At 39.3% G+C, this 24,736-nt stretch overlaps 1 protein-coding gene across 1 annotated transcript in view; it reads left to right on the forward strand.

Annotated features, from left to right (window-relative positions):
- Nucleotides 1–2,343: 2,343 nt before the first annotated feature.
- The window catches only part of rapgef4a (Rap guanine nucleotide exchange factor 4a), a gene marked incomplete at both ends in the record, with an annotated part of 32,217 nt that continues 9,824 nt past the window's right edge, over nt 2,344–24,736 (forward strand). The window contains 9 exons of the mRNA XM_080037492.1: nt 2,344–2,411; nt 6,235–6,377; nt 6,512–6,600; nt 7,033–7,179; nt 18,404–18,476; nt 22,139–22,203; nt 23,215–23,265; nt 23,383–23,489; nt 24,586–24,707. Coding sequence (XP_079893618.1) covers nt 2,344–2,411; nt 6,235–6,377; nt 6,512–6,600; nt 7,033–7,179; nt 18,404–18,476; nt 22,139–22,203; nt 23,215–23,265; nt 23,383–23,489; nt 24,586–24,707 — 865 coding nt within the window. The remainder of the gene's footprint in view (nt 2,412–6,234; nt 6,378–6,511; nt 6,601–7,032; nt 7,180–18,403; nt 18,477–22,138; nt 22,204–23,214; nt 23,266–23,382; nt 23,490–24,585; nt 24,708–24,736) is intronic.

Genomic DNA, 24,736 nt, shown 5'->3' on the forward strand with positions numbered 1-24,736 from the left:
CTGTTTCAACTGTGTCATTGTTGATGAGAGTGGGGGGCTGGGGTGATGGTGTATCTATTATTATTTCTTTTGTTTTGGCTATTGAAATGGAGGAAGTTATGTGTGCACCATTGGGAGAAGTGAGTGACAGTGTTGTGGTAATCTGATACAGAGTTATTGTCTGATAGGAGGGCGAGGATGGCAGTGTCGTCAGAGTATTTGAGGTAGGTGGTGGTGTGGGAGGGGCAGGCATTGGTGTAATGGGTGTAGAGGAAAGGGCTAAGCACACAGCCCAGAGGGTGTTGGTGGTGAGTGTAGGTGATTTGGATACAATCATGGAAAATAAAAATATAACTGAGTTCTTCTAACTTTAACGCGAGAGAAAGAAACATATAGGAACAGTTTTCTTTAGATTTTTGGCAGTACAGAAGGCTTTGTGGAGATTCACCATCGAGTCTTGTTGCTTCTGTCAGTCTCGCAGTGTTGTTGCCAAGGTAACTAAGAGACACCAGTGACCCTTTCATTATGTGGCCTCTTGGTACAAAGCATCATTTTCTCAGGGCCATTATGGAAATGTTTCCACTTTGATAGAAGACAAGCCATCAGTTCCTCCACAAAGAGCAGGAGGAGGCAGTTGCAGTTAGTTCTACGTTTAATTATAGACATAGGATTTTATGCAGGGAGTTTATGCTATTGTGTCCCTGTGCGTGTCCCTGGCAAGCTATCGTGTGGACACTCATGATGTCAATCTGGATGTGAGACTATACCCACAACCGTGACCTTTTTGTCCTCTTTGCAACAGTAGCCTATGTTAATACCCCACAGTATGGAGGAGCCGTTCATTATGCTGACTGGGCCACTTTATTCAGGGCACATGTACCTGTGTCCTCCACCTGCTGCCAAATGATGCATGGTAGATGTATGCAGTCATACATATAACAACATGATGTATCTCCAACAATCAAAACGCCCCGTTTGTACAATGACAGAATCATTCCACAAATTCCTTGAGTTTTGACAAATTCCACCTGGAGTTACATATCTAAGAGCAGTGAGCTGTTGGAGTGATGACAAGGTTTATGATTATGACAAAAGCATATACAAGACATTAGTATGAGAAGCTTTTCTTTTCGCACTTTTGAGATGAACTGTTAAAAATATTTTGTTATTAAATAGAGCATATGTTCTGCAAGTTAACCAACAAGGCAATGTTACACCAGGGTTCATTCCAACTAACATTTAGGCCTATTGACTAGCAGCAAGTCCTCAAAAAAGGCTTTAGTTTTCGAGATACCCCTACCGAGGTAGAAAAAACATTAACAATGATTCTTTTTATCTTAAGGATATCCCATTCATGAAATTGATTGTTGAGTACTTTTGTCTTTGGCCGAAATTTGATTTCGAACTACACTAGTCAAAAAGAGCCAAATTAGACCATTCCGAATTGGGAAAATGTGATAAAAAAGGCCAGAACTTGGGAACGCTCACTCTTTTCTTCATCAGATTTGCTGAGGTGATAACCAGGTGTCTGTCCAACACTGTCTAATAAATCACAGCTCTCCTAGACCATATTCTTGAAACTAGATTTACACTGTGTTGGTAAAAACAGACAAAACTAATGTAATTTAATGCAACAGGCCTGTAATAAATCCCCCCTTCGTGAATGTTTCTAAAGGGTGTTTTGTTTTTTTCAGGCTTATCCTCATTTATAAAATAAGGATGGTCAAAATATAGGCTAAGAAACACCTCGTAGTTTAAAGCACAATACAGTTTGACTTATGTAGGATGTGAAATTGGATAAACACCCCTCTGGAACATTTGAAAAACAATTGTCATTATAACTTAAAAAGTCGTGAAAGTGAACATAGGATTCATTATTGGGTTGTTGTATTGGACTGCATTAGCCTGAAATAGTTTAACTCAGAATTTTGTGTATAGCCTTATGTAAATAGGCCTACAGTATGTTAAATTGCCTCAACTGTGAAATATCTTCCCCTGGCACACAACATATTGCTAAGCTGAATAAAAGTAAACGTCCTCTTTGAAACACTCACAAGTGACCTGTGATGTTAAAATCGAAGAGCAGAGAGCACTGACTTTAGCCACATCCTGACATCTGCTGTCTTTTTCTCAGCTTGGCAAAGTGAGTTACATTTTTATTTTATTATTATTTTTTTTTTTTAATGTTTTTTGTTGTTGTTGTTGTCCTGGGTGTACTTCCTGGTAGTGCCGCTCCTGGCCAGGTATAGCCTACGCACTGAGCGAGGACAGCAGAGACTGAGTGAAGGCTGATGAGGTGCTGCTGTTGATCCAGCCCTTTACTCCGCCGCAGCATCAGCATCAGCAGTGTAGCAGGTTCCCAAGATGGTCGCAGCGCACACTTCTTCACAATCGTCCGAATCTGCCGAGTGGATTATTTGTCTGGATAAGAGGTAATCCATTCTTTTTTGCCTATCACTGCGTGGCACCAACTCGTAGTATGTGTCGTGTGACGAATATCTATTGATATCCCATCCGCGCTTGGATGTTTTAGTGACAGAATTAAAACATTGATGTCCGCTCCAGAGTTTAAATTTCCCATCGGCATGACTATTTATCCTAATGCTTCAGAGGATGAGTTATGGCATCCTTGAAGGCGAACTCAGAACTTGGGTTCATGAATAACAATATCACCACGCACATGTATAGCTCTGGGCAAACTCAATGACCAGTAAAATATTTTAAGTATAAGTTAGAAGGCTTCTAACTTTTGACAGACGTTTGATATGCTGTTAAAGGTTTTCGTTGTACCATCCATGACTGACAGTGTGTTTGTCTCCTGTATACAGAGCCGGCCCAAGCCTTCAGGGGGCCCTAAGCGAAATATGATTGGGGGCCCCTCTCCAATGTTAGCGCTGCCGAAACTATAGATCTTTGTTAAATATCATTCACACACCCAGTGTTTTCCGCTAGTGCCTCCACTGTGCAGCTGTGCAAAAATATTGGACTGCCGAGATTCAGACCCTCGTAGGGGGGTCCGGGGGTATGCCCCCCCCCCCCCCCGGGAGATTTTTTAATGAATCTGGTGCACTTTGAGAGGAAAATTAAGTTAAATCTGAGAAATTTTGTGTGAACAAATAATTTGGAGACACTGGGTCAGATGAATTAGAAGCTATTGAAGAAGGACACATGGATTTTCCATAAAAATATTAATATAAAATATTATGGAGGGTCCTCTGGGTTGGGCTTGGAGCTCTTTTTCTTTTACGGGACATATTTCTCTGTAATATAGTGAATGGATTTAAATGCAGTGAGAGGAACGAAGCAGAAGAACTCTTGTCCAGCTATATTTTTTTCCACAGACGAGGCTGAAATAGGCTTTAGACTATACACAGTGCATGGGAAACTGAGGGCAGCCCCATTTCCAATTGTTTTTAAATAAACTCAATACACACTGTGCATGAATGTGAACGTGACATGATCAGATAATTTTAGGCTATTAATTATCTAGAACAAAACATTTTATTCCTTTTTTTGTATGATAACTCACATTTGCATAATATGATGTTAATATCAAACACACAAACTAAAAAAAAAAGAAAAAAAAGAAAAAAAAAAAAGGGGCCCCCCTGGCAGTCGGGGGCCCTAAGCGACCGCTTAGTTCGCTTATGCCTCGGGCCGGCTCTGCCTGTATATAACCTCCACCTGGTTAATTTACTCACTCACTGTGATTATTGTTAATAACCACGACACATGCTGTGATGGTTCATACCTGCAGAAGATTTAGGCTGATCAGTGGGTGAAAAACTACTGCATACACACCTGTCAGAGGAGGTATAGCATAGCCAAGAAGCTGCTAGGGACCGCCTTAGAAAGTGATCCAATAACAACCGAATAGACCAGATTTAGTGGTGGATTTAATTTCAGATATTCATGAATCATCCTTTTGAGTCACCATTGTGTTGCACAACTTTGATCTCAACATCTATCATCTACATCAGAGGACTGCACAGTGAGTGTGTGTGTGTGCACACGATAAGCCCATTCATTGATTCATTATGTTGTTGGAATTTTTTATATATTTTTTTCAAGATCTGAATTCACACACTCAATATAGTGGAAAGCGGGTGTCAAAAAGGCATCAATGATATTGAATACAGCTGATGTTGGAACAGACTGCTTATCTTAGATACACAGGAGGAGGAGGGAGAGACAGAAGGGCCGAGACAAAGAAAAGGGTCCAAAGTGCATTGGCTATAAAGAGCCAAGTGACGCAGTAGCCTATGCCAGACATGTTTGAACAGCAATTTACCTCTGGTTAGTAGTGGAGACCATCTGGTCATGGTTTGATTTTTTTGTATGACTCACCTTTTCCCTGGCAAATACCTGTTGTACATACAGTATAAGCGTCACCTCATTGTTCTGTTGTTAATACTCGGGACATGTATGTTTCACTCACAGTCTAAAAACCTATAGTGAGATGTACTTCATTGGACTTTGATACAAAAAAGAGAGCACATAATCCACAGGTGTTGTCACTTGTTTCATTAATGCACGGTTTATATAGTCACAGTTTAACACAGGATGCAGAAATATGTGTATATGGATATGTTTATGGATATAGGTCTCACATTCTGTAAGTGGACTGTAAGTTAGAAGCAATTGTCACATCATCATTTGCAGTTTTCAAGCTGCAACAAGCAGCCAGCAACATTCTGTTTTAACTTGCACTCTATATCCACAGCTTTGAAAGCTTTTATTTTTTGTTGTTGTTTACTTGGCCGGTTTTCAAAATGGACACCTTTTCTTTGAAACTCGGACTCCCACACATGTCTCTCTTGCCTCATTGCCCTCACAGTAATGGGCGTGTGTGAAAGTACACCATGCTGAAATAATGCTGGGCAGGCCTTCGGGGGGCTTTCGCACATTATATGTGGCTTCGGGTGCGATTATACGGCCCAGTCAGACAGAGAATGGCATAGAGATGCTACAATGTGTCTACTGCTAGTTGCAAGGTTGCCAGGGAATATGTGATGCTTGCAAAGTTGACAACACCTTTATTGCGCTCTGTAAATCATTTTCAGAGCTACATTAAGCCAGAAGATCGCTGCTGCGGGGAAAAACAGGCTCTTCTGAATTATTGACACAGTTTCATATTTTTTAAAGGATGGATATGGATACAAAGGTGATGTAAGCTACAGCACAACCACCCACATGTTACATCAGAGGCTCCTGATTCAGTTGAGTAAATTTGGGGCCGACTAAAATGCAGGCAACACAGGAGCAAGAGGGATAAGGATAAAACACACAATGGACAAATCTTTGATGACTGTGACGAATGTGATCTGCATTTTCTGCCCCCATGTGAAAAACAAAAAACAATGTTTATGAAGTTATACTTTGTAAACACTTTCTACTTTAATTTTATGCATTTAAATACTTAATGTAAATAGTCTGTTTTGCATGACCCACCTGAAGCAGTCAGCGAACACATCGGTGAGCAGGAGCCAAAGCGATGTCAATCATACCAATTTAAATGACAGACTCAGCACTTCCAAAGCACTTGTTGGAATTCTTAATAGTGAAACCTTGACTTCTGATGTTAAAAACTTGACTCCAAAACACTGAAACTAAGCTTTTATCTCATCTATGACCTGGCATGTTGTTGTACACACAATAGGATAAGTTGAAGAGACATGTGAGGAGTCTATGGTGAATAGACCCCTTTGTGACATTATCATTTCGCATTTGACAGAAATGAGACTATTGGCAGAACAGAGGTTTTTGGCACATTCAGATTTTTACATCTGGTTTAGAGGAAAAGTGTGACACGTTCCCAGTCAGCACATGGAGTTGGAGCGGGAAAGGAAAGACTGACTGAACTTCCAAAGAAAAACAAATGCTGCAAAAGAAGTGATGTGCTTTTTTTATCCGTGGTCTGAAGCACACACTTGTTTGACATACATTCATGAAACTGCAACAGAGTACAGTTATGAATGTGTACCTGCTTTCCAGGCCACTGCTTTTGTGCAGCTGTAAGTTTAAATTATGAAATCAATCTTTGACGTGAAAGCAGAACACTCTTCCTTAGGGATAAATCGGTAGCACATCCTTCTCGCAGAGCTACTTGAGGTTTTTCAGAAACCAGGCCATGATGCACACTCATGCTGCGCTGGCTGAATCAAACTCTGCAGACTATTTAGGTTCCCTATGTACGTACTGTATATTTTAGCACATTTATCACTACATTGCCCTTTTTTCTTTTTCTTCCTCAAGACCGGCAGAGCGCTCTGGGGAAGATGTTGACATAATCCTGGCACGTCTGAAAAATGTGAAGGTCTTCGAGAGGTTCCACGCCAGTTTGCTGCAGCGGATTTGCCAGTGTGGACTCTATGAGTGCTTGGAGAAAGGAATCACCTGTAGGTTTCAAAAACAGGCACTGCAACTGACAAACTGCATGTCTGGCACCCAATAAATTGAATAGGATGCAGAGGGATGTTTCTTTTCAAAATGCATGCTGATTTTATAACACACCTTGTTTTGCTTTTTTTAGTGTATCGTCAAGGAGACATTGGCACCAGCTGGTATGCCATTCTCTCGGGTTCACTGGATGTCAAAGTTTCTGAGAGCTCAAGTTACCAGGTACGACTGATATGTTCCAGCTTCTAACTTTTACAATCATTCTGTGAGGATTTGAATGATTGTGTCAGTTGAGTCCTACCTGAAATTCGCTACCCCCCATGCAACATATTCACATACAACCTCAAGCTTGTTTGAGGTTTAAGCTGTAAAGGGCCTTTTGCTTATTACATTAGGGAGCATTACTGAATAGTTTTTAATGTCACAGCTTCAGTCCATTGGTCTGGGCACTGATTGGAGTGTATCCATCTATCTAGAACGAGTGTTCAGGTGATTGCCTCTAACCTTTAAGAGCAATCTGATCGGTGCAGAGCACTGCTCCTCAAGTGGCTCACACAAAAGAATAAGGACGTACATTAGAATTTTACAGGGTCCTTGTCTTTCTGGATGGAGTATTCCATGTGTATCACCATCTCTTCTGTTTCTGCTCTGCAGGATGCTGTTACTATATGCACGCTGGGAACCGGCAGAGCTTTTGGGGAGTCGATCCTGGACAACACCCCCCGACATGCCACCATCGTCACGCGGGAATTCAGCGAGCTCCTACGCATTGAACAGAGGGAGTTCAGGTCTCTGTGGGAGGTGAGAACTTCCATCTCCTCCATCGGTACTTGTATAAGCGAACATTATTTATCTCGCCACGATGCATTTCGTGACACATCTCCGGGATTAACTCAAGGTAGGCGCTCATATCAAGATATCGGAGTCAGATGACTAAAATAACAAAAAGTAATTTTTTACCAAATTCTTTAAACAGAGGTGCATTGATCTACATTTTCTGGAATTCATTTACTTTGGTTATACAGATATATGTATCTGTTATGCAGTTTAAATTATAAAGTGAAAACAGAATTCAGCTTGATTATGAGGCTGTAAACAGGAAACCTATTTGTGGAAGAAGCAACCATCAAGACAGGTAGATGAATGCCATTTTCTTTACATATTAAATATATGTAAAAATTACTCTTTTTACATTGTTAAAGTCAATGATAGAAGATAAAAAACCACATGGGTCTCTGAACGGCAGTATGCATTGCTGTCCATTTATCTTTTTACTTCTGACCTGCGGCTGCTTTAAGCCATGGGAACAGCAAATTGTCTTAATTTGTTCTTGTCGGAACTGAAATGTTGAGCATTGAAAACTGACGTATCAAGCTTAGCGCCATCCAAAGCGTGGGCGGTGTGTAGCCTCTTTGCGGATTAGTGGAGGTTGGATCGTGAATTGATCATCAGCCAGGCCTACTGCAGGTAAAACAGGAGCTGTCCACTTGTTATACTGTAACATTCTACTCCTGAGGTTTTGTACAAACCAAGCCATCCACAAACTATTGGCTTCATCGGGGGCTGCAGGTTTCATCTTTTGACCACTAGATGGAAGTGCAGAGCTGTGGGGAAACAGATTCTTTCTGCCTCTATGTGTTTTCTATTGTGTGCACTAATACAGCCATTTAACACAAGTATAAGACGGATCAGCTATTTACATAACATAACATGAAACTGTAGAAGTGCATCTTGTTGTGTCAGGACACATGTGGAATTTAACAAAGTGTGAAAATTTGTAGGAGTAATAGATTGATTCTGACGAAGATGCTAAAGGGAAACGGTATCTTTAATGGACAAAGCAGAGTAGGCTTAACCACCACACACCACTCATCTCCTGCATGTTAGTCGGTAGGTGCCCTGCTGTGTTGATGCCCCTCTCCTCTCTCAGCTGGAGCCACTGCTATGGGCTGGTTTACTGAGAGAGAGAGAGACAGCCCCATTTCCCTCAGGGACAGATAGGGCAGAAGGGGCTTTTTAAATGATGGGCTGTGTGTGCGTCTGTGTCAGGTTATACTGGCCAGCAGCAGTACGACTGATACTAGCCTACTTAACCGGGTATTGATGCGTGCTGACGATCACGGGGAAGTACAACTAGGCAACACATTTCCCATCTTCCCCGGGGCGACCTCTCCAGTAAGGTTTGTTCCAGATGAGATTTTTTATGAGATTATGGCTTCTGATCCTTGTTGTTATCTTCCCTGGCCTTGGTTGTTTCATAATGTACTAATAATGACACACTGTGAGGCAGGCGACTATGTTAAGATGTAGTTTAACGGAAAATATCTGGCATGGTTGCAAGTTCATTTCTATAATCTAGGTACGAATGATTTAAAACTGTGTTCCTATCACTAGTACTGCTGCAGTTTAGTTAGTTGTGTGTTGCTTCAATGTAGTATATTTGGAAGTAGATTGAAGGCATTGGGTATAGCTCATTTATAAACTTGTGTCATTTTTCCCAGCTCACTTGTTTAAAGTGACTAAATGAAACTTTGTAGGAGGGTCCTTTTTCTGAAAAATTCTCACCCTTTGTCAAAGGCCATCCTCTCCACTCAATAATGTGTGTTGATTATTGTTACTTTTACTCAGATGTTTGACCTTTTCCGTGCAGGAGCTTACATCTTTTCACATGAATCTGCTGAAGGGGGGATTTTCTCTGTAGTCATCAATCATCAGCGTGTGCTTATAAAAATCCAGTCATAGTCGACTGTGACATAAACAAGTGTGATGTGGAATCTTCAAACCTGCAGTGCACAAACACCAAGAATGAACCAGCAAACCGTATATGTTCAGCAGTTGAACATTAACAATATTCACCTACTTCTGAACATTTCTAATGAGGGAGGATTAGATGTAATTTTACATTTTTATTTTTTAATGAGGAACATTTTGGTTGAATAAAGAAATTCAATATCAGACAGAAATAATGATTCCAGGCAGAGTATATTTATATGTCTTCAAACATGTGTGAAGGGGACCTTTAATGATTCCTTTTAAAATGGTGCATCACTCTGCAGACACACTGCTTCTCCAAATGAGATGTACTTCACCCAAAAACCATGACAACCATTTACCAGCATTATTATCAATAAATGGATACTGTGTTGTGAGACGTGCAGAGGGGGCTTTGCCTCACACGTCGGCCAAGCTGTGACTGAAGGGCTATCGAATCAAAACTCACACAATCAGCCCTTTGAAAGATAATCAATACACTAGCTCCTAGTATTTTATCATTTTTTGGTCGCACATTCTGCCTGGCAAATATTTCTTATAAGGTGGTATAACCCCTTAGCATTGCCGCAATGCAGAAGAATTGTATCTTGTTACTAGCGGCATCAGACTTCAGAATTTGCTCTCTAAGTACTGTGGCAAAAAAAAAAGCCTTCCCAGGGCGCCTTCCCTGCTGTTTAAATAAATGAATTCATGCTACGTCACACAGGCTGCACTAAAGATGAAATACCTTTTGGCGCATTGAAAACCATAAGTTCACACTGTGAAAAATAAAGCGTAAAAAATAAAATGAATAAAAAACCTTAAAGGTGAAGTCAGTGATTCTGGAGAACGCTTTTTGTCAAATGACTTTAGTCAAAATAAGTGAATATCTTGTTTTTGTGATTTTGACAACAACCTTTGTCCAGAATCGCTGACTCCACCTTTAAGTTCCATGAGATCAGTATGTTTTATTGCTCGCATCCCTGAAGCCCAGGGTGACCAGAGAGCTACTCCCAGCATTGATTTATACCATCAGATATGGGGAGATAGCAAAGGAGTGATGTGAAAGGGAAACACACCACCTACCCATGCTTTAGGCTTAAGAGGAAACCCTGAAACAAAGGTTTACAAAGTGGTTTATACCTCCTTCTCCTCACACACAAATCTTTCCTCATGCAAAACGCCTGTGGCCTAGCACTAGCCACAACACTGCCCTAATGAACCAGTGGGTAATGTTATTTATTCATGACTGTCTATGTCAATTATTCAGCATACATCTTTGTCCAGTTTATGCTCTTTACTCTAACTCTTACTCTTACTACGAGCTAATACTTGTTCACATACTCTTGCCCTTTCCTGCGTGTGATTGTGGTGCAGCAAGCACACATGGCAAATTCACCGCATGTATGAGTGCCCATGTGTACAACTAATGCACGCAACTTTGATGCTTATTTTCTCATACTGCTGACTGCTACAGCCACTGGGAGCGAGCAGTCGTGTGCTGTTTGTTTAACAGAGCAGACATGAGCCCAGCTCAGCACACACGGGCCCAAGCTTAGACGGCCTGATCATCAATTTGCTTTTCCCTTTGTTTCCTGCTTCCGATGGCCACTGTGATTTCAAGCACACACAATTACAATTGGGATATTTTTTTTTAAGGGTCAGTACACAGCTCTCGTGCAATAACGCCAGCCTGTATGTAGCCTGGGCGGACCTCCTGCTTTCATTATCGTTACATTGTGGATGAGATGTTTTGTAAGCATGTGTACTGCTGCATATGCTTTGAGTAACATTTTGTGCTGGATTATTTTCTGTTAAATGTACTTTGTGTGCATGTTTATAGGCTTGAGGTGTATCTGTTGGGTGCTGAGCAGCAGAGACAGTGGGTGGCGTGGGCGGTGTTGGTGTGTCATTTTCATCTGTCCATAGAAGAAGCCTGGTGGGCAGCCAGTGGAGAAAGCTGATTGAACAGGAAGTGGCAGGGACGCAGCGTGCCCTCTGGTGTCTGAGGATAAGGTGGAGGGGGGGGGGGATAACAAGGCCACATGGATCCTCCAGGGTTCATACTTGCATCCAAGTATCACATCCAGGGCTAGAGTCACATCCAGGGCTAGAGTATACCTCCAAAGTACAAAGCGGATATGTGCATATAAAATAGCAGGAAGATTATATCAGAACATTTCTTCTGTTGTCCCTGATCTCTGCTCACAGCGTCGTTATATCATCGAATGACCACCATCTGAACTCCGGCCCTATGACATAAAACAGGACTCATGAAAACCGAAACAGACAACACATGCACGTACATTCGCATGCACGCGCGCGCACACACACACACACACACACACACACACACACACACACACACACACACACACACACACACACAGAGAGACAGACACACACACACACACACACACACACACACTCACACACAGTAAGTGGTAAACAGTAAATACATTTTAAATACATTTTAAATCAAAATTGTTACTTGCATGGGAAGACAAGATGGAGCATCTTCTCTATAGGGGCATCCGCCAGCTTCAGTCCATCAAAATAACATCCAAATGCATTTTATGAATTTGCTTGAATCTTGAATTTAATGAGTCTGTTTTGATAGGTCTTTATTCCACCAAATTCATTGGTATTTGTGTCAAATCTTGAAACAAGAATTTTTTTTCCATGATTGTACTGAAGCAGCTACAGTGTTTTGGTCTGTTCTGTTTATTTTTTAAACTATTTTTAAATTTGACCATAAAACTTAATATTGGAGAAATTTAGCCTGCATTTTATACGCTTTTGATCATGGGATTCATTTCTTGTTTATAAAAAACCTCAGGGATTTCGATGCAGCTGTCTTGTGGCCCTGCTGTAGCAAGGTCATAGATAAGATACCAGATGGTTTCTGTCCTTGAGTAGAAGGATCTCAATGAAAGGAGCCCAATACTTACTAGACCATATCTGTAACATTGTGGGGTTGATGGACACACAGGGAAAATTCACAAGTGTAGCCAAATTCTGGTGGAGGAAAACTTCCCCCTGTAGAGTTATACGTTTTATAAAAGGGTGATCACAGCAGGGACATTTTTGCAATAGACTGACCATTTTGTGCTTTAGGAACCTTATTAGTGAAGTTGACCAAGCTGAAAATGAGCCATTACTCTGTATGAGTATGAGTATGAGTATGAGTATGAGCATGAGAGAGAGAGAGAGAGAGAGAGAGAGAGAGAGAGAGAGAGAGAGAGAGAGAGAGAGAGAGAGAGAGAGAGAGAGAGAGAGAGAGAGAGAATGCTCTTGTGTGCTGCTCAGTGACTGGAGTTGAGTAATCACCTAGCAACTGATGCTCAGTAGAAGTCGGCAGGCACTGTGCTGGGCTGTGGGCTCACTCTCAGAGCGGCTTGCTGTGGCTGTGTTGATGGTAGCTGCTGGATCATGTTGGGCCATGCTGGATTTGAACCATGACTACTATGTAACACTGGGACTTGCATGCGTGGAGCGTTTATTATTTTCAGTGGAATAGGAGATCGTGGAAGACCTTCCAGTCATTAACAACAATAATAAGGCTGCATGGGACGCTGTAGCATCGCCAGGTAATTTTTGCTAAACTTTTTTTTTTATATCTGGTGATGCATTAATCAGAATAGAAATAACGGTTATAGCCAATTACAGTAAGTGTTTTCCCTGGTATATTGAAGCTTACGATAATCTAAACAATTCTTAAATTTTTATTGTATTTAATATATATATATATATATATATATATTAAATGAAAGAGCTGCACAGATAATGCAAGAGTGAAGAGTATGAGCAGTATACAGCGATCACAATATGTATAATATTTAAGGAAAGAGAGAAATGCTCCTAATCTTGTGTAAATTTTGTGCAATATTTTCCTTGAGCATATAGTAGAACTATATCCAAATGCCAAAAGGAAAATGTAGTACTCTCATTCCTTGTGATGGTATGGACATGTATATTCCAGTTGTTTATTTTTTGGGAGGAGATCTAACGGAGCAGAAGTGAAGTGAAACTTTGAGGAGGGAGAGGTTTTCCCTCAATTGTTTTCCCAAGTGGTTTGGAGTGTGCCTGTAACAGTACAGAACAATCAGGGGATGCTTTGGGAACAGTTTGCACGGTGTAAGTTATGTAATCTTGGAGTGTATTATTCAAAAAACACAGCGGTGCATTCATGCACATTGATGCTCACAATGCAATGGCATGCTCAAGCGTGAAATCCAGTGGTGGAGCGTGAGCTGAGAATGCACTGAGACGACTTGAGTTGATAACCTTGCTGATCTGTTGTTACGACAAAGATTAGACTGTATTTATCTTCGGTCCCTTTAAAGTATAGAAAACCACCTGCATCATGATAGAGATATGGACTGTTTCTCCAGTTTTTGTAAATGTTATTTATTCGCTTTTAAATGTTTTATTCATTCGCTTTTCTAATGTGTATTGTGTATTTTAATCTTGCCCCTGTAAAGCACTTTGAATGGCCTTGTGTCTGAATTGTGGTATATAAATAAACTTGCCTTGCCTTGCCTTGCCTAAGAGCTCTCCTGCTGCTGTGAACAGTGAAGTCAGTGTATTAAAGCAAAAAAGCACAACAGTTGACCAAGCTTCACTGGAAGAATACAGAATGGCACTTCTGTTGTTGCAGACATTTCTTTAATCCCTCTTTTATGTAAGGATAAAAGACACTCAAAGGACTTCCAGGTGTCAAAATAATCTTTACATTTACCTGATTATTAGTCAAGCACACCAGAAAGTAGTTATTTATAATGTGTGAACTTCTATGTTTCATAAATCATAATTTTTAGTATTTCCATTCCAAATTACTGTATTATCAAAAAATTACAAGTTCCTTCTGTGTTTATGTATTAGTAGTTTGTCAGCCTGAAAATGGGTGTCATTTGAATCAAGTTTTAAACTATCACTACATTACCAATGACCTATTCAGTTTTCTTTTTTTATGCCAGTGTCTCAGCCCGGCCAAATGCTCCGACTTCTCTTGACAGGGCATCTTGGCGCTGGCAGTGTTCTAGGAATTTTTGGATGGGCGTGACATTTTGCTGGCAAAGGTACAATATTGTGGACTTAAAAGGAGAGAAAATAATAAAGTAAAGCAAGAAAAATCCAGTCACCAAGCTTTGTAAAACCATGGAAATACAATCAGCCTTTTAAATGAATTTTGTCCACTCAGGTTGACTCTAGGGTGAAGGGAGCAACTGCCGTGCAGTGACTTATCACTAGTCCTGAATTAGCCATACTGTCTCTAGGCTATTCAGAACAAAATGAAGGATAAAATGTTTTGCTTTGAAATAAAGCTGAAACATTTATAACTGTTGGCCAGAACATAGCCATACAGTTTATTGTGTCATATCATTCAGGAAACCACTCAGCTTTCAGGGGCTATGTTCAGGAAAACTTAGACCATAGGTCCTTTTTAAAAAACTTTTAAATCTGACTTCGCCATTTTTGTTCGTTTTTCTGTTGACAACCAAATAACTATGAATGACATTAATAAGCTAGGTAAAGCATCAAAAACATTGACACAACTCAGGTAAATATTAAGCTTCTATGATCTGTTACATTAGCCTAGAAATCCAGACACACATCTAGAACGATAACATTTAAATTTGCCAGCGGCGAGTCTGGATTTCCAGGCTACTGTGGCATCACACTGAGGTCTGCTTTAGTGGGGACATTCGATGGTGGCAAACCTGTCTCACAGAGTGTTGTCGTGCTGTGAAGAAACTTAGGAAAGCGTAACATGCGTTCATTATATGTTTTCCGATCAGATAGTTCACAGAAATGTCTTTTGTCCAAGTGTTGTTGTATCACTTTTGAGCTACATGATCTGCTATAGTATACATCTAGTAGGATTTCTTGGTTGGAGAAAGCCTTGTTTCTGCTGTGTGTTATAGTGATGGGTTTTATGTCAGGTTAAAGTGTGTCAAACAAGGCTCTTAGAGTCAAGGACCTTAGATCTGTTGCAACAGCTCATAAGCTCCTCTAATGTGAAGGTGTCTCTATAAAAATTAGGGATGGGGCCGATCCGATCCAGTATCGGTATCGGGTCCGATATGGCCGAAATCTGCGTTTTTTTTTTATATATTTTTTTTATTTATTTTTTTTTCTATGTAAGAGCGAACATGCACCGACGTTCTTTGGAGGGAGAGAGGACATCACTTTATAATTTGACATACAGTACATATCAGTTTGTTAGCCAGTGAGCTAACCAAAGCTAATCAAAGTCAAGGAAGTGGAGAGGCTTGTGACAAATTCTACTATGTAAAATACAGCCAGAGAGAGGAAGACTGTTCAGACAAACAGACCACCACATATTCTAGTGGGGCAGAAGTGATCATTGAGAAGGATTTTTTTTGTGTGACTCTATAATTCTGCCTTTAAGATAAACCTATATGCATTTGTGTATATTTATTGCTCTTTTAAATTAGAATTGCTTAAGCCTTCCTAGCCTAATACATAAAATCACCACCAACAAAAAAATGTATAACAATTATGATATCGTATCGGTCAGTATCGGTATCGGCCGATATCCAAACCCTAGGTATCGGAATCGGATCGGAACTAAAAAAAGTGGATCGTCCCATCCCTAATAAAAATAACACAATAATGCGTTAAGAGGCAGTTTAGTCAGATGCTATAAGCTGCCTGCCTAAACCATTGTTAATTGCTATCCTAATATCCATGCTCTACACATTGTATGCAGTCAGAAACGTTTATACAACTCATACAGCAGTGTACAGAGCTGACTGTGGGGGGCTTGTTTGTGTCTTGTGACAATAGACAGTCCATTTGTCAGTAAATGTGGCTGACATATATCAACTTTTGATCCTAAAAAAGACCCATTGTGTTTTCCCTTTACAACTGGAAATGACAGATGATGAAGGGCATCTCTGTCAGTATTGTTGTCATAAAGTGACAGACCACAGAGAAGCAGTGGCACAAATCTCACACACACAGTTGTTTTATTGTGACACGATGTGTTCACATGGACACTTTAGTTAACATTTAAAGGGAGAATCTCTGAAACGGAACTTATTAGTCTTTAAATTGGGATGTCAGAAAGGTCTTTAATGTAGGCTACGAACATAAGAGTGTGGTGTCATTTTTCTCATCTGATAAAGACAATAGTATGGCCATACAAGAGCAGGGCTGCACATAACAATTTTAATGAATGATTCATCTGCTGCATGTTCTTTCTTCATAACTGATGGTCCAGAAAATCTCAAAAAGTCTGGGAAATCTCTGCCAGTAAATATGCACAATAAGCAGTATGCCCACAATATTTTTTATAAGATTGATCGTTTTTTTTTTTGCTTGAAAATTACAAAAAATTAATTTTTTCCAATGAGTAATGGTTTCAATACACAGACTAAAATCCCGGGATCAGTGACTTAATGGGAGCTGGAGGTTGTAAAAAAAATGTCTCCCTATGGAAACAAATGCAATGTGCGCTTTTAACACACCTGACAATGGTCATAATCCTCCTCTAAAACCACACGCCCACCCTGCGCTTTGGATACAACCCCTCAGGGACTGATGTTATATTGACTCAGAGGGGTTGAGTTCATTTGTTTGTGTGCTGCTCAGTTTAAGTGCTCTTCCCTAATCCTAAATCCTTTAATTGTCAGCAGAGAAGGACGGGTTTGTTGAAGTGACTCTGAAGGTGTTAGTTATTTTGCTTTGATTAGCTTATTGAATAATTCAATCTGAGGTTCGCATCTGTATGCTATATAGCCCCTTTCACCAGAGACACACATTCGTAATCTGAGCGTGCTGTTTGTCGAAATGAATCTATATCTTTTAGTATCTTAATGAGCGGCATGTCAATTGTGGCGTAGATATGTGGAAATGCTTTGAAAAAAAACTAAGTTCACTAAGTCATTTATAAACTACATCTTAATTGAGGGAAAAAGCTGCATGCCCCTATAGGGTTGCTAAAGTGATTAACTGACTTCAGATTGTAGAATTGAATTTAAAGCATGACCTCTGAGAGTACACTACCTTTCAAGAACAAATGGCTCTATGTCTGGCTTTTGTTGTGTTTTCTCCGACCAGAAGATACAACTGGCCGGTCACTAAGTGGCCCCTCAATTAGCTTTTTATTGACTTGCAACATAGTTGCTCGACACATAACAACTTTTTTAACACGAATGAATCTTGAACCATCAATCTACTTGACAAGTGGTTCAAAAATGTGATAAATAATTAAATAGACAATATGATTTTAGGAATCAGCTCGTATAAGAGTGATTCTCTATATGTTATGTATGTATTTTTTAAAGAATGTAGAAGTATTATTATTAGTAAGTGTAATCAATATTGTATGAACCTATTTTCATAAAGTAAGCGACAGACAGCTGTGACTTGAGTCAAAGAATACATCTTTTAAATTTAGGTCAAGATAATTATTCAACTTTGCTAGAGGATTTTGTCTGTGGTTTTCATGACATGAACAAAGGCTTAACATTTATTTGAGTGCGTGTGTGCAGTATGATGTCCGTTACATAACATCTGTGATGCTGCAGGGCGCATGGTGTACGTTGTATTCTCATGCTCCGCTTGGTCTGTGGCACTCTGCATCCTGCGCAATGTAAAGGAGTTATGATAGTCAAAGTATGTCATCTAAAGTAGGGGCAAAGGAGGAGAACAAGAAGACCATACACTGAAATGCAATTATTTAATTAGAATTATGCCAAATATGTCTGTATATAATAATACATTTTTAATAACTAAGATATATTCGTTTCACATTTTACAGTTTTGACTATTACCATGACAACACCTTTTTGGATATTCTTCTCTTTTAGCACTAATGAGGACAAAATATCAAAACTGCACAAAATGTTACTGGGGGGTTGGGGCTTCATGCGACAGCACATAATGAGTGACAAAGACAAGAAATGTTTAGGAGAGTGAGGGATATAACTGGTCATATGTATTTTATAAACGACTACATATCCGACATTATGGATTCAGATTTGGTTGAAAAATATATATGATATACTGTGTATATGATTAATTGATCATTCAAAAGAAACAAAGTTTGCTTTATAAAACTACTTTCTTCATGATGCTAAAGTCTTCTTGAGTGACACATAATGTCCTGCAGTCATGATATTACCACTGTACGATGATATGCATTTCTTATTTTTTTTGCGGATGGTTTAGTTCGCATCATTATTCTATACCATTAACTACCATGACCTATTTTTTTTATTTTTTTACCTTTTTATTTTTATAGAAATATCATCAGTGTATGGCTGGATTGCTCACACCACTCCATGGCGTGATGGAAAGCGGTTGTAGCCCAGACAGTAAGTAGCCCTAAATTACTGTAGATCTGTTCTGTCATTGGTTTGGACCCACCAGTCACAAAATGTTTTCACAAGTTTGCTCACAGTTTGTGTAATTCATTGCATTAACCTTCACACTGTACAGGCTCTGGTAGATCGGAAAGCATTCTTGGAACTTAGATGTAAATTAGCAAGTTTCAGTTCAGGCGCTCCTGAATGTTCAAATAGTGCAGTTGCAAAGTTTGTCAGGATCTTTTAAAAAGTGTTCAGTGTTATGTCATCAGTAAAAGGTACTTCCAGCAGCTTCCATATCACTTCTTCAAGAAAGTAAATCTAAAAGGTTAATAAAATGTATCTCAAGGTTTGTTTGCAGAATTTCGCAATGTACTGTATTTGTGTATCAAGAACTTTCCACAGCATACTATTTCACTTTATCTGCGATTTTCATCTTGTTTGTGTAATGACATTTCACAATTTCTAGGTAGTGTAGTAAGCCATAAATTCCTATTATGTACAATGTAATGATAATATCTTTGTCTGCCATGCTCCATTACTGTGCAACCCTCCTTTAACCTTTTTTGCATCGTGATAAAGGCTGGCTGATATTTTTATTTCTGCTTTTGTGTTGTGAGTTAACTTAATATTGACTCAGCTTTGCTCAAACAGAGCACTTAACAGGCTTCAAAGTCATGTACCATAAACATGACAAACAGCAGAGTGCAATGAGAATATCCAGACAGTCTGTTTGCTTACTTATATTGTTTTTTAAGATCATACATGATGGACACGTATTAGATAATATGTTTCTCCATGGTATGCTACACAAAACAGAGGGCTTTTTAAATAAGGCAAACTCTCACAATGAATTGCTTCTGTAGCCTTTATGCTGTGACATGCGAGGGAGCGGTGTTGTAAGAGCAGAGCCCAAAGTGTCTGTGCAGTGTGGTACTAAGAGGGTTACAGTATGTCTTCCTTGCATGAATACACCAAGAAAGGAATCATACAAGCATCAAGCAGCTGGAGGCTGATGCACTCTTGCGTACATTACATCCACAGCAGCTCACTGCCTTTCTAACTTCAGTGGTTAAACTGAATGAATTAAACATATTCAAATAGTTTTCTTAGTTGCAAAACATGTGCTTTGAAAGCACTTTGCCGTTACCAGGTGGAGCCTTTAAAGACACGTTGACTCCAGTCATGCATTCAGTAGGCTACCGCTCTACCTGAGCATACTTCTTTTTCCCCATTCAATAAAACGACACACTTTGTTCCAAGCTCTGACATGCTCAAACAAAATATGAGCTTCTTAGTATCTTATGTCCTGGAACTGGATTCATGTCTGCATGCTGTACTGATGTGACACTTGAATGTGTGATGTAATGTCACGTGGGCCAAAATAGCAGCGTCACAAAAAAAATGGACAGCTTCTTAAAAAAGCATAGATCTTATTAAACGACAATGTGAAAACAATATGACAACGTTAAAAAGGGTTTGCAGTAGTGCTGAATCTACGGAAAAATTATCACCTGAATCTGCTGCTCCCCTCGGCTGTAGGCCTACACAGCTTTTTAGCAGTTTTCAGTTTATTGTCGCCTGCTGCGGCCAAACCTTTCATTTGTTTTGGTTAACTCTCACAGCTCTCAGTAGTGTTGTTTACAAAGCTCTAAAAACCCGCTGTACATGACCTGCTAAGCAATAAGCGACTATAACTGGTAAACATAGTGGAGCATTTAGCTGGTAAAGAGCAAGATATTTCCCTGAAGAGTTGAAAATACATAGCTCAAGGGAGATGGAATATTGGGCTTCCGTTCATTAGGTGGCCAGAACGGCTTGAAGCGTTAATGACTGTTTCCCCACTACAGAAGGAGTCAGAAGGTGATTATAGGCTGATATGTTAGTGTTGTGTTCACAAAATAAACTTAAATAAATTATTGCAGATGTAATGTTGAAAATCTTTCCTCTCACTTACTGACAGGGCAATAAGTCCTCATACATTAAAGACCTACTTCACCGGTGGGAATATGAAGGTGTATTGAATTCTTCTGAGATCCTATTTAGTATAAATGTGCAAATAAAATTGAAATTGGTTCATCCTAGCCTGAGAAAAGGCAGAAAGAGTGTTTTATGATCTCACTGTCTAACCCTACATTTTCCTTACTGTGACATCACAGTAAGGGCTAGGATTAAAAGGACAGCTGGGCCAAGGGAAGACTGAGGGAAGACAGAGGGAAGACAGAGGGAAGAAAAACCACATTCATTATATTATAATAGTGATTTTATAATGATAGAACGCCTGTTCCGTATGGGTGAAGTATTCCTTTAATGACAACATGTCATTTCAACGATAATCATTTAACCAATGCGATTACTATTTTGGTTAAAATTGGGTAACCAGCAACACTATTATTTAAGGTTCAGGGAAGATTATACTTTGTTACTGCAGGTCTAGTGAAAATCTGAGACTTTGAAGTTTTACTCCTGTGCGCACAAATGTTTCTGATGAAATCAGGCACAGTTAACACTAACCTTGAATGTAAACCCAGTCAATCTATTTGGTAGTGGCAGCAGTAGTTTAGATTTGAGTCATACATCCCACCCTAAACTATTCCATTTTTATATTGCCTATTGGACATATTCGCAAACATCATCATTATCATCATTAACAACAAAAACAAAACTTTGCAGTAAAGAACAGTAACAAAAATATCCAGGATTGTAATGCTGCCAGAGTTACACAGAGAATCAACACAGATACACAGATATTTTCCCCTGGCTGAGAGGCACGTTTAAGAATAGCTTAGTTTTTCCTTGCAGCTAAAGCCTTGACTGAGCTGCTTTGGTCGATTAAGCTAGTTGTCCTGATGGGAAACAGTAAAAGCGCAAAGCTCCTATCGAAATAAGCAAACCCTATGAACCATATGCAGGACTGTCACATGGATTAAAAACATTAGTAACATTAGTTCCATACATTTGCTGCCCTGTCACAATAATGTCACAACAATAACTGAAATTGAAATAGGATAGCAATTAAAAGGAGAAGCAATTAACAAGTAAACAAATACCCCAAAACGTTGTGTAAAAGCTTTCTGGTTGATGGTGATGGACACGTAATGTCATATTTGTTTGATTGGAAAGGAGGAAAAAAATTAAATAAATAAATAAAAGTAGGAATAACATAAAATTGGCATGCATGGCATTTAATAATACAATAAAGATAATTGATCCAAAGTTTCAAACTGAACACATCTATAGAAGAATTGGATTGTTTTGGATCAAATATATGAGAGAATAATGAAAGCTTAAGGAGATTTTTTATGATGTTTTTAGCACAATCAACTTTTTAAAAATATGCCAAAAGCACATTAACAAATTATAAATACTGTTTTTTTCAGCAGGAAATAAATAAATATTTATTTTTTTTCAAGGATTGAATGGGCTTTTTTTGTGGCAAGTCAGGGCAAGTTAGATGCTGCTTGATGTTTGTGTGTTTTCTGCAGGAAACTTGCATGAATGCTCAATACTACAAGCTTGGGTTTGTTTAAATAGTTTTTTTGTCCTCCAGCACATGGACCTGCAGGGGTTTGAGTAAAAATAGGACACTCTTTCTAGTGATCTGTGTTTTGTTTTTTCACAAATCATAAGCCACTTCATAAATCTTTTCTCTATTTTTTCTTTCGCACCAGGAATGCCGGACAAGGAGAACATAAGCAACAACTCATGTGTTTCAGTCTCCAAACATCTGAATAAGGTAGTTTGCTCAGCACACATGATTTATTCATTTCATTTAGTGTTACAACAAACTATGAAAGACGGAGAGGAGGCTGAGATGAGACTGCTTTATTATTTATTCATTTATTCCTGTCTTGCAAAGTGTTACTGTAAGTGAGCAGTTGAAATTAGGCTGCAACTCATTCCGTGCTTTTCCGTTTGCCTGACGTAGCGACTGGCATCCTTTACCGTTAAGCATCTCTCCAACAGAGGATGGAAATGGGTGTGGAATATGAAGTTTATTTTAAAGCGGCTCTAAATATAAGCAACGCCACCGGAGTTTCTGTTGCCATCCCAAACTTTTCCTGTCCCCACCTTTCTCCTGTTGCCTTTTCCTGACCGCTGGGTTGATAACATGGCACTTGGCAGATTTATGGTGCCCTGAGCTTTGTTCCTGCATAGGCTTAAGTCCCAGTATGGCAACAGCATTCAGTTATGTCATACAATAAACATGTGCTTGCTTTGTTCTTATGTACCAAAGAAACCCAGCCTTAATTTACTTTTAACATATATAAATAATAAGTGTGAAAGCCCAGCTTTTTTGGCAACTCAGTGGACTAATTTTCTTGTAAATAAATGATGAACTTTAAAGCCTCCACATAAATGCATGCTCTCCTAAGCGTGCAGAATGCATTTTAAATGTCACATGCAGCCCCCACAGCTAAGCCCATGGCCCCTGTGGAAAAGAAGAAGAAACACTATCTGTGTCCTATTTCAGCAATTGAATGCATCTTTCAAGAGTTCATACGTTGACAGCTAAATAGAAACACTTGATGTCAGCTGTGAGTCGGATAGTATAGTTGTGTGAGGAAGACATCCTGTGGCCTATAGTGAGAGGAAGAACCACTGATTTGTCCGGAATGCTGTTTCCCTGATTTCTCTCATTGCCAAATAGTGTGATCCATATTCTGTGAGTTGTGTATCAGTAGCCTATCATTGTCATGTGTTTCATTTCAAGTCCTCTCATACTTTGTTTCATTTTATTTTGCAGAAGTCAGTCATTGAAAGTCCAGCCAAACCCCACCTTAAATATATTTCTCAGGTAGTAAACTCCATCAACCTTCTAGAATGCAGGGACCAATCATTACCTGTTTGTGTGGCAGGTCTGCAGTGGGAATCTATACTGTGCTTTAGATTTAACTTGAGTTCTACTGTGCAGGTCCCGTCTGAGAAGATCCTGAGGGCGGGGAAGATTCTCCGTAACGCCATCCTCTCCAGGGCGCCTCACATGATCAGAGACAGGAAGCATCATTTGAAGACATACAGGTTTGACAACATGTTGATTCATGATATGTGTGGAAGATTTGCAAACATAAAGACAAACAAAAACTCATTAAGTGATTAATTAACACACATAAAAATTGTCTTAAATAGACAAATACAAACATGATAGTCTTAAGGTTAAAAGTAAGAGAAAAAGGTGAATGCGGTCAATGGAATTGGCCAAATAGTGTCCAACACCATATATTCACATTATGCCAAAAATCGCAAATGGCAATCAATAAAGTGTATTATTAAACAGTATATCAACCTCATTTGTTCACTCACTTTGGGTTTCTGGACTAAAACTTTCGTATAGGCAATCTAAATGCATTCCTGACAGCATTAACTTAACTATATGCACACATTCATATTTTTTTAAAATATTTAACAACGGCTCAAATGACTTTGTATAATGTCAAGCGGTCGCTCAAAGTGATCCACCCACAGAGAATAATCACATGACTCTACATTCCAACTTACAAAAACCCAAATTTCAAATTAAGACTGATGTTTTCCTGTGTCTGCTGCAATGTGTAAATAGGCAACTGTTTGGTAAACACACACTCTCAAGCCTAAAGGTTAAATACATCAGTGTTGTGTTTACAGCTTTTGTGCTGCCTCCAAGTGGCCAAAAAATAAATCAATAAAGGCAGTAGTCATAGAAGATGTGTGGGGTCATTGACAATAGTTGGCCTTTGTTGTATTGTACAAGCAGTTTTTTTTACTTGCAGGAGGCTGGAGGGAGTCATTTTGAAAATTCATTTTATTTATAATATTTTGTTGCATCAACATTTCTGTCAGTGCAGCAGTGCACCATGCATACATATTATACATTCATCTTTTATTTGAATCAAGAGGCAATATTGAACATTTTGTTTGCTGTGAAAATGGAAAACCTTAACATCAAGATTAATACAATGCCCAAACATTCAAGCTATTGCTATGATCACAAGCTTTTACGGTTCAGTAAAAAAACAAAAATACAAGAACAAGAACAGGAACAGTGAATTAGTAAAAGCCCAAATCATACATAACGTATTACATAACTGCCTCTCAGCCTTTTTATAAGCTCTCATATAGCCTCGTGTGATTTTCCCAGGCAGTGCTGCGTGGGGACAGAGTTGGTCGACTGGCAAATCCAGCAGAGCTCATGCATCCACTCTCGCATTCAGGCTGTGGGCATGTGGCAGGTGCTGTTGGAAGAAGGGGTTCTCAACCATGGTGAGAGACTCTGTATGTGTGTATGTGTG

Source organism: Ammodytes marinus (genome assembly GCF_949987685.1).
Source record: "Ammodytes marinus genome assembly, chromosome: 12".
Taxonomy (NCBI): Eukaryota; Metazoa; Chordata; class Actinopteri; order Uranoscopiformes; family Ammodytidae; genus Ammodytes; species Ammodytes marinus.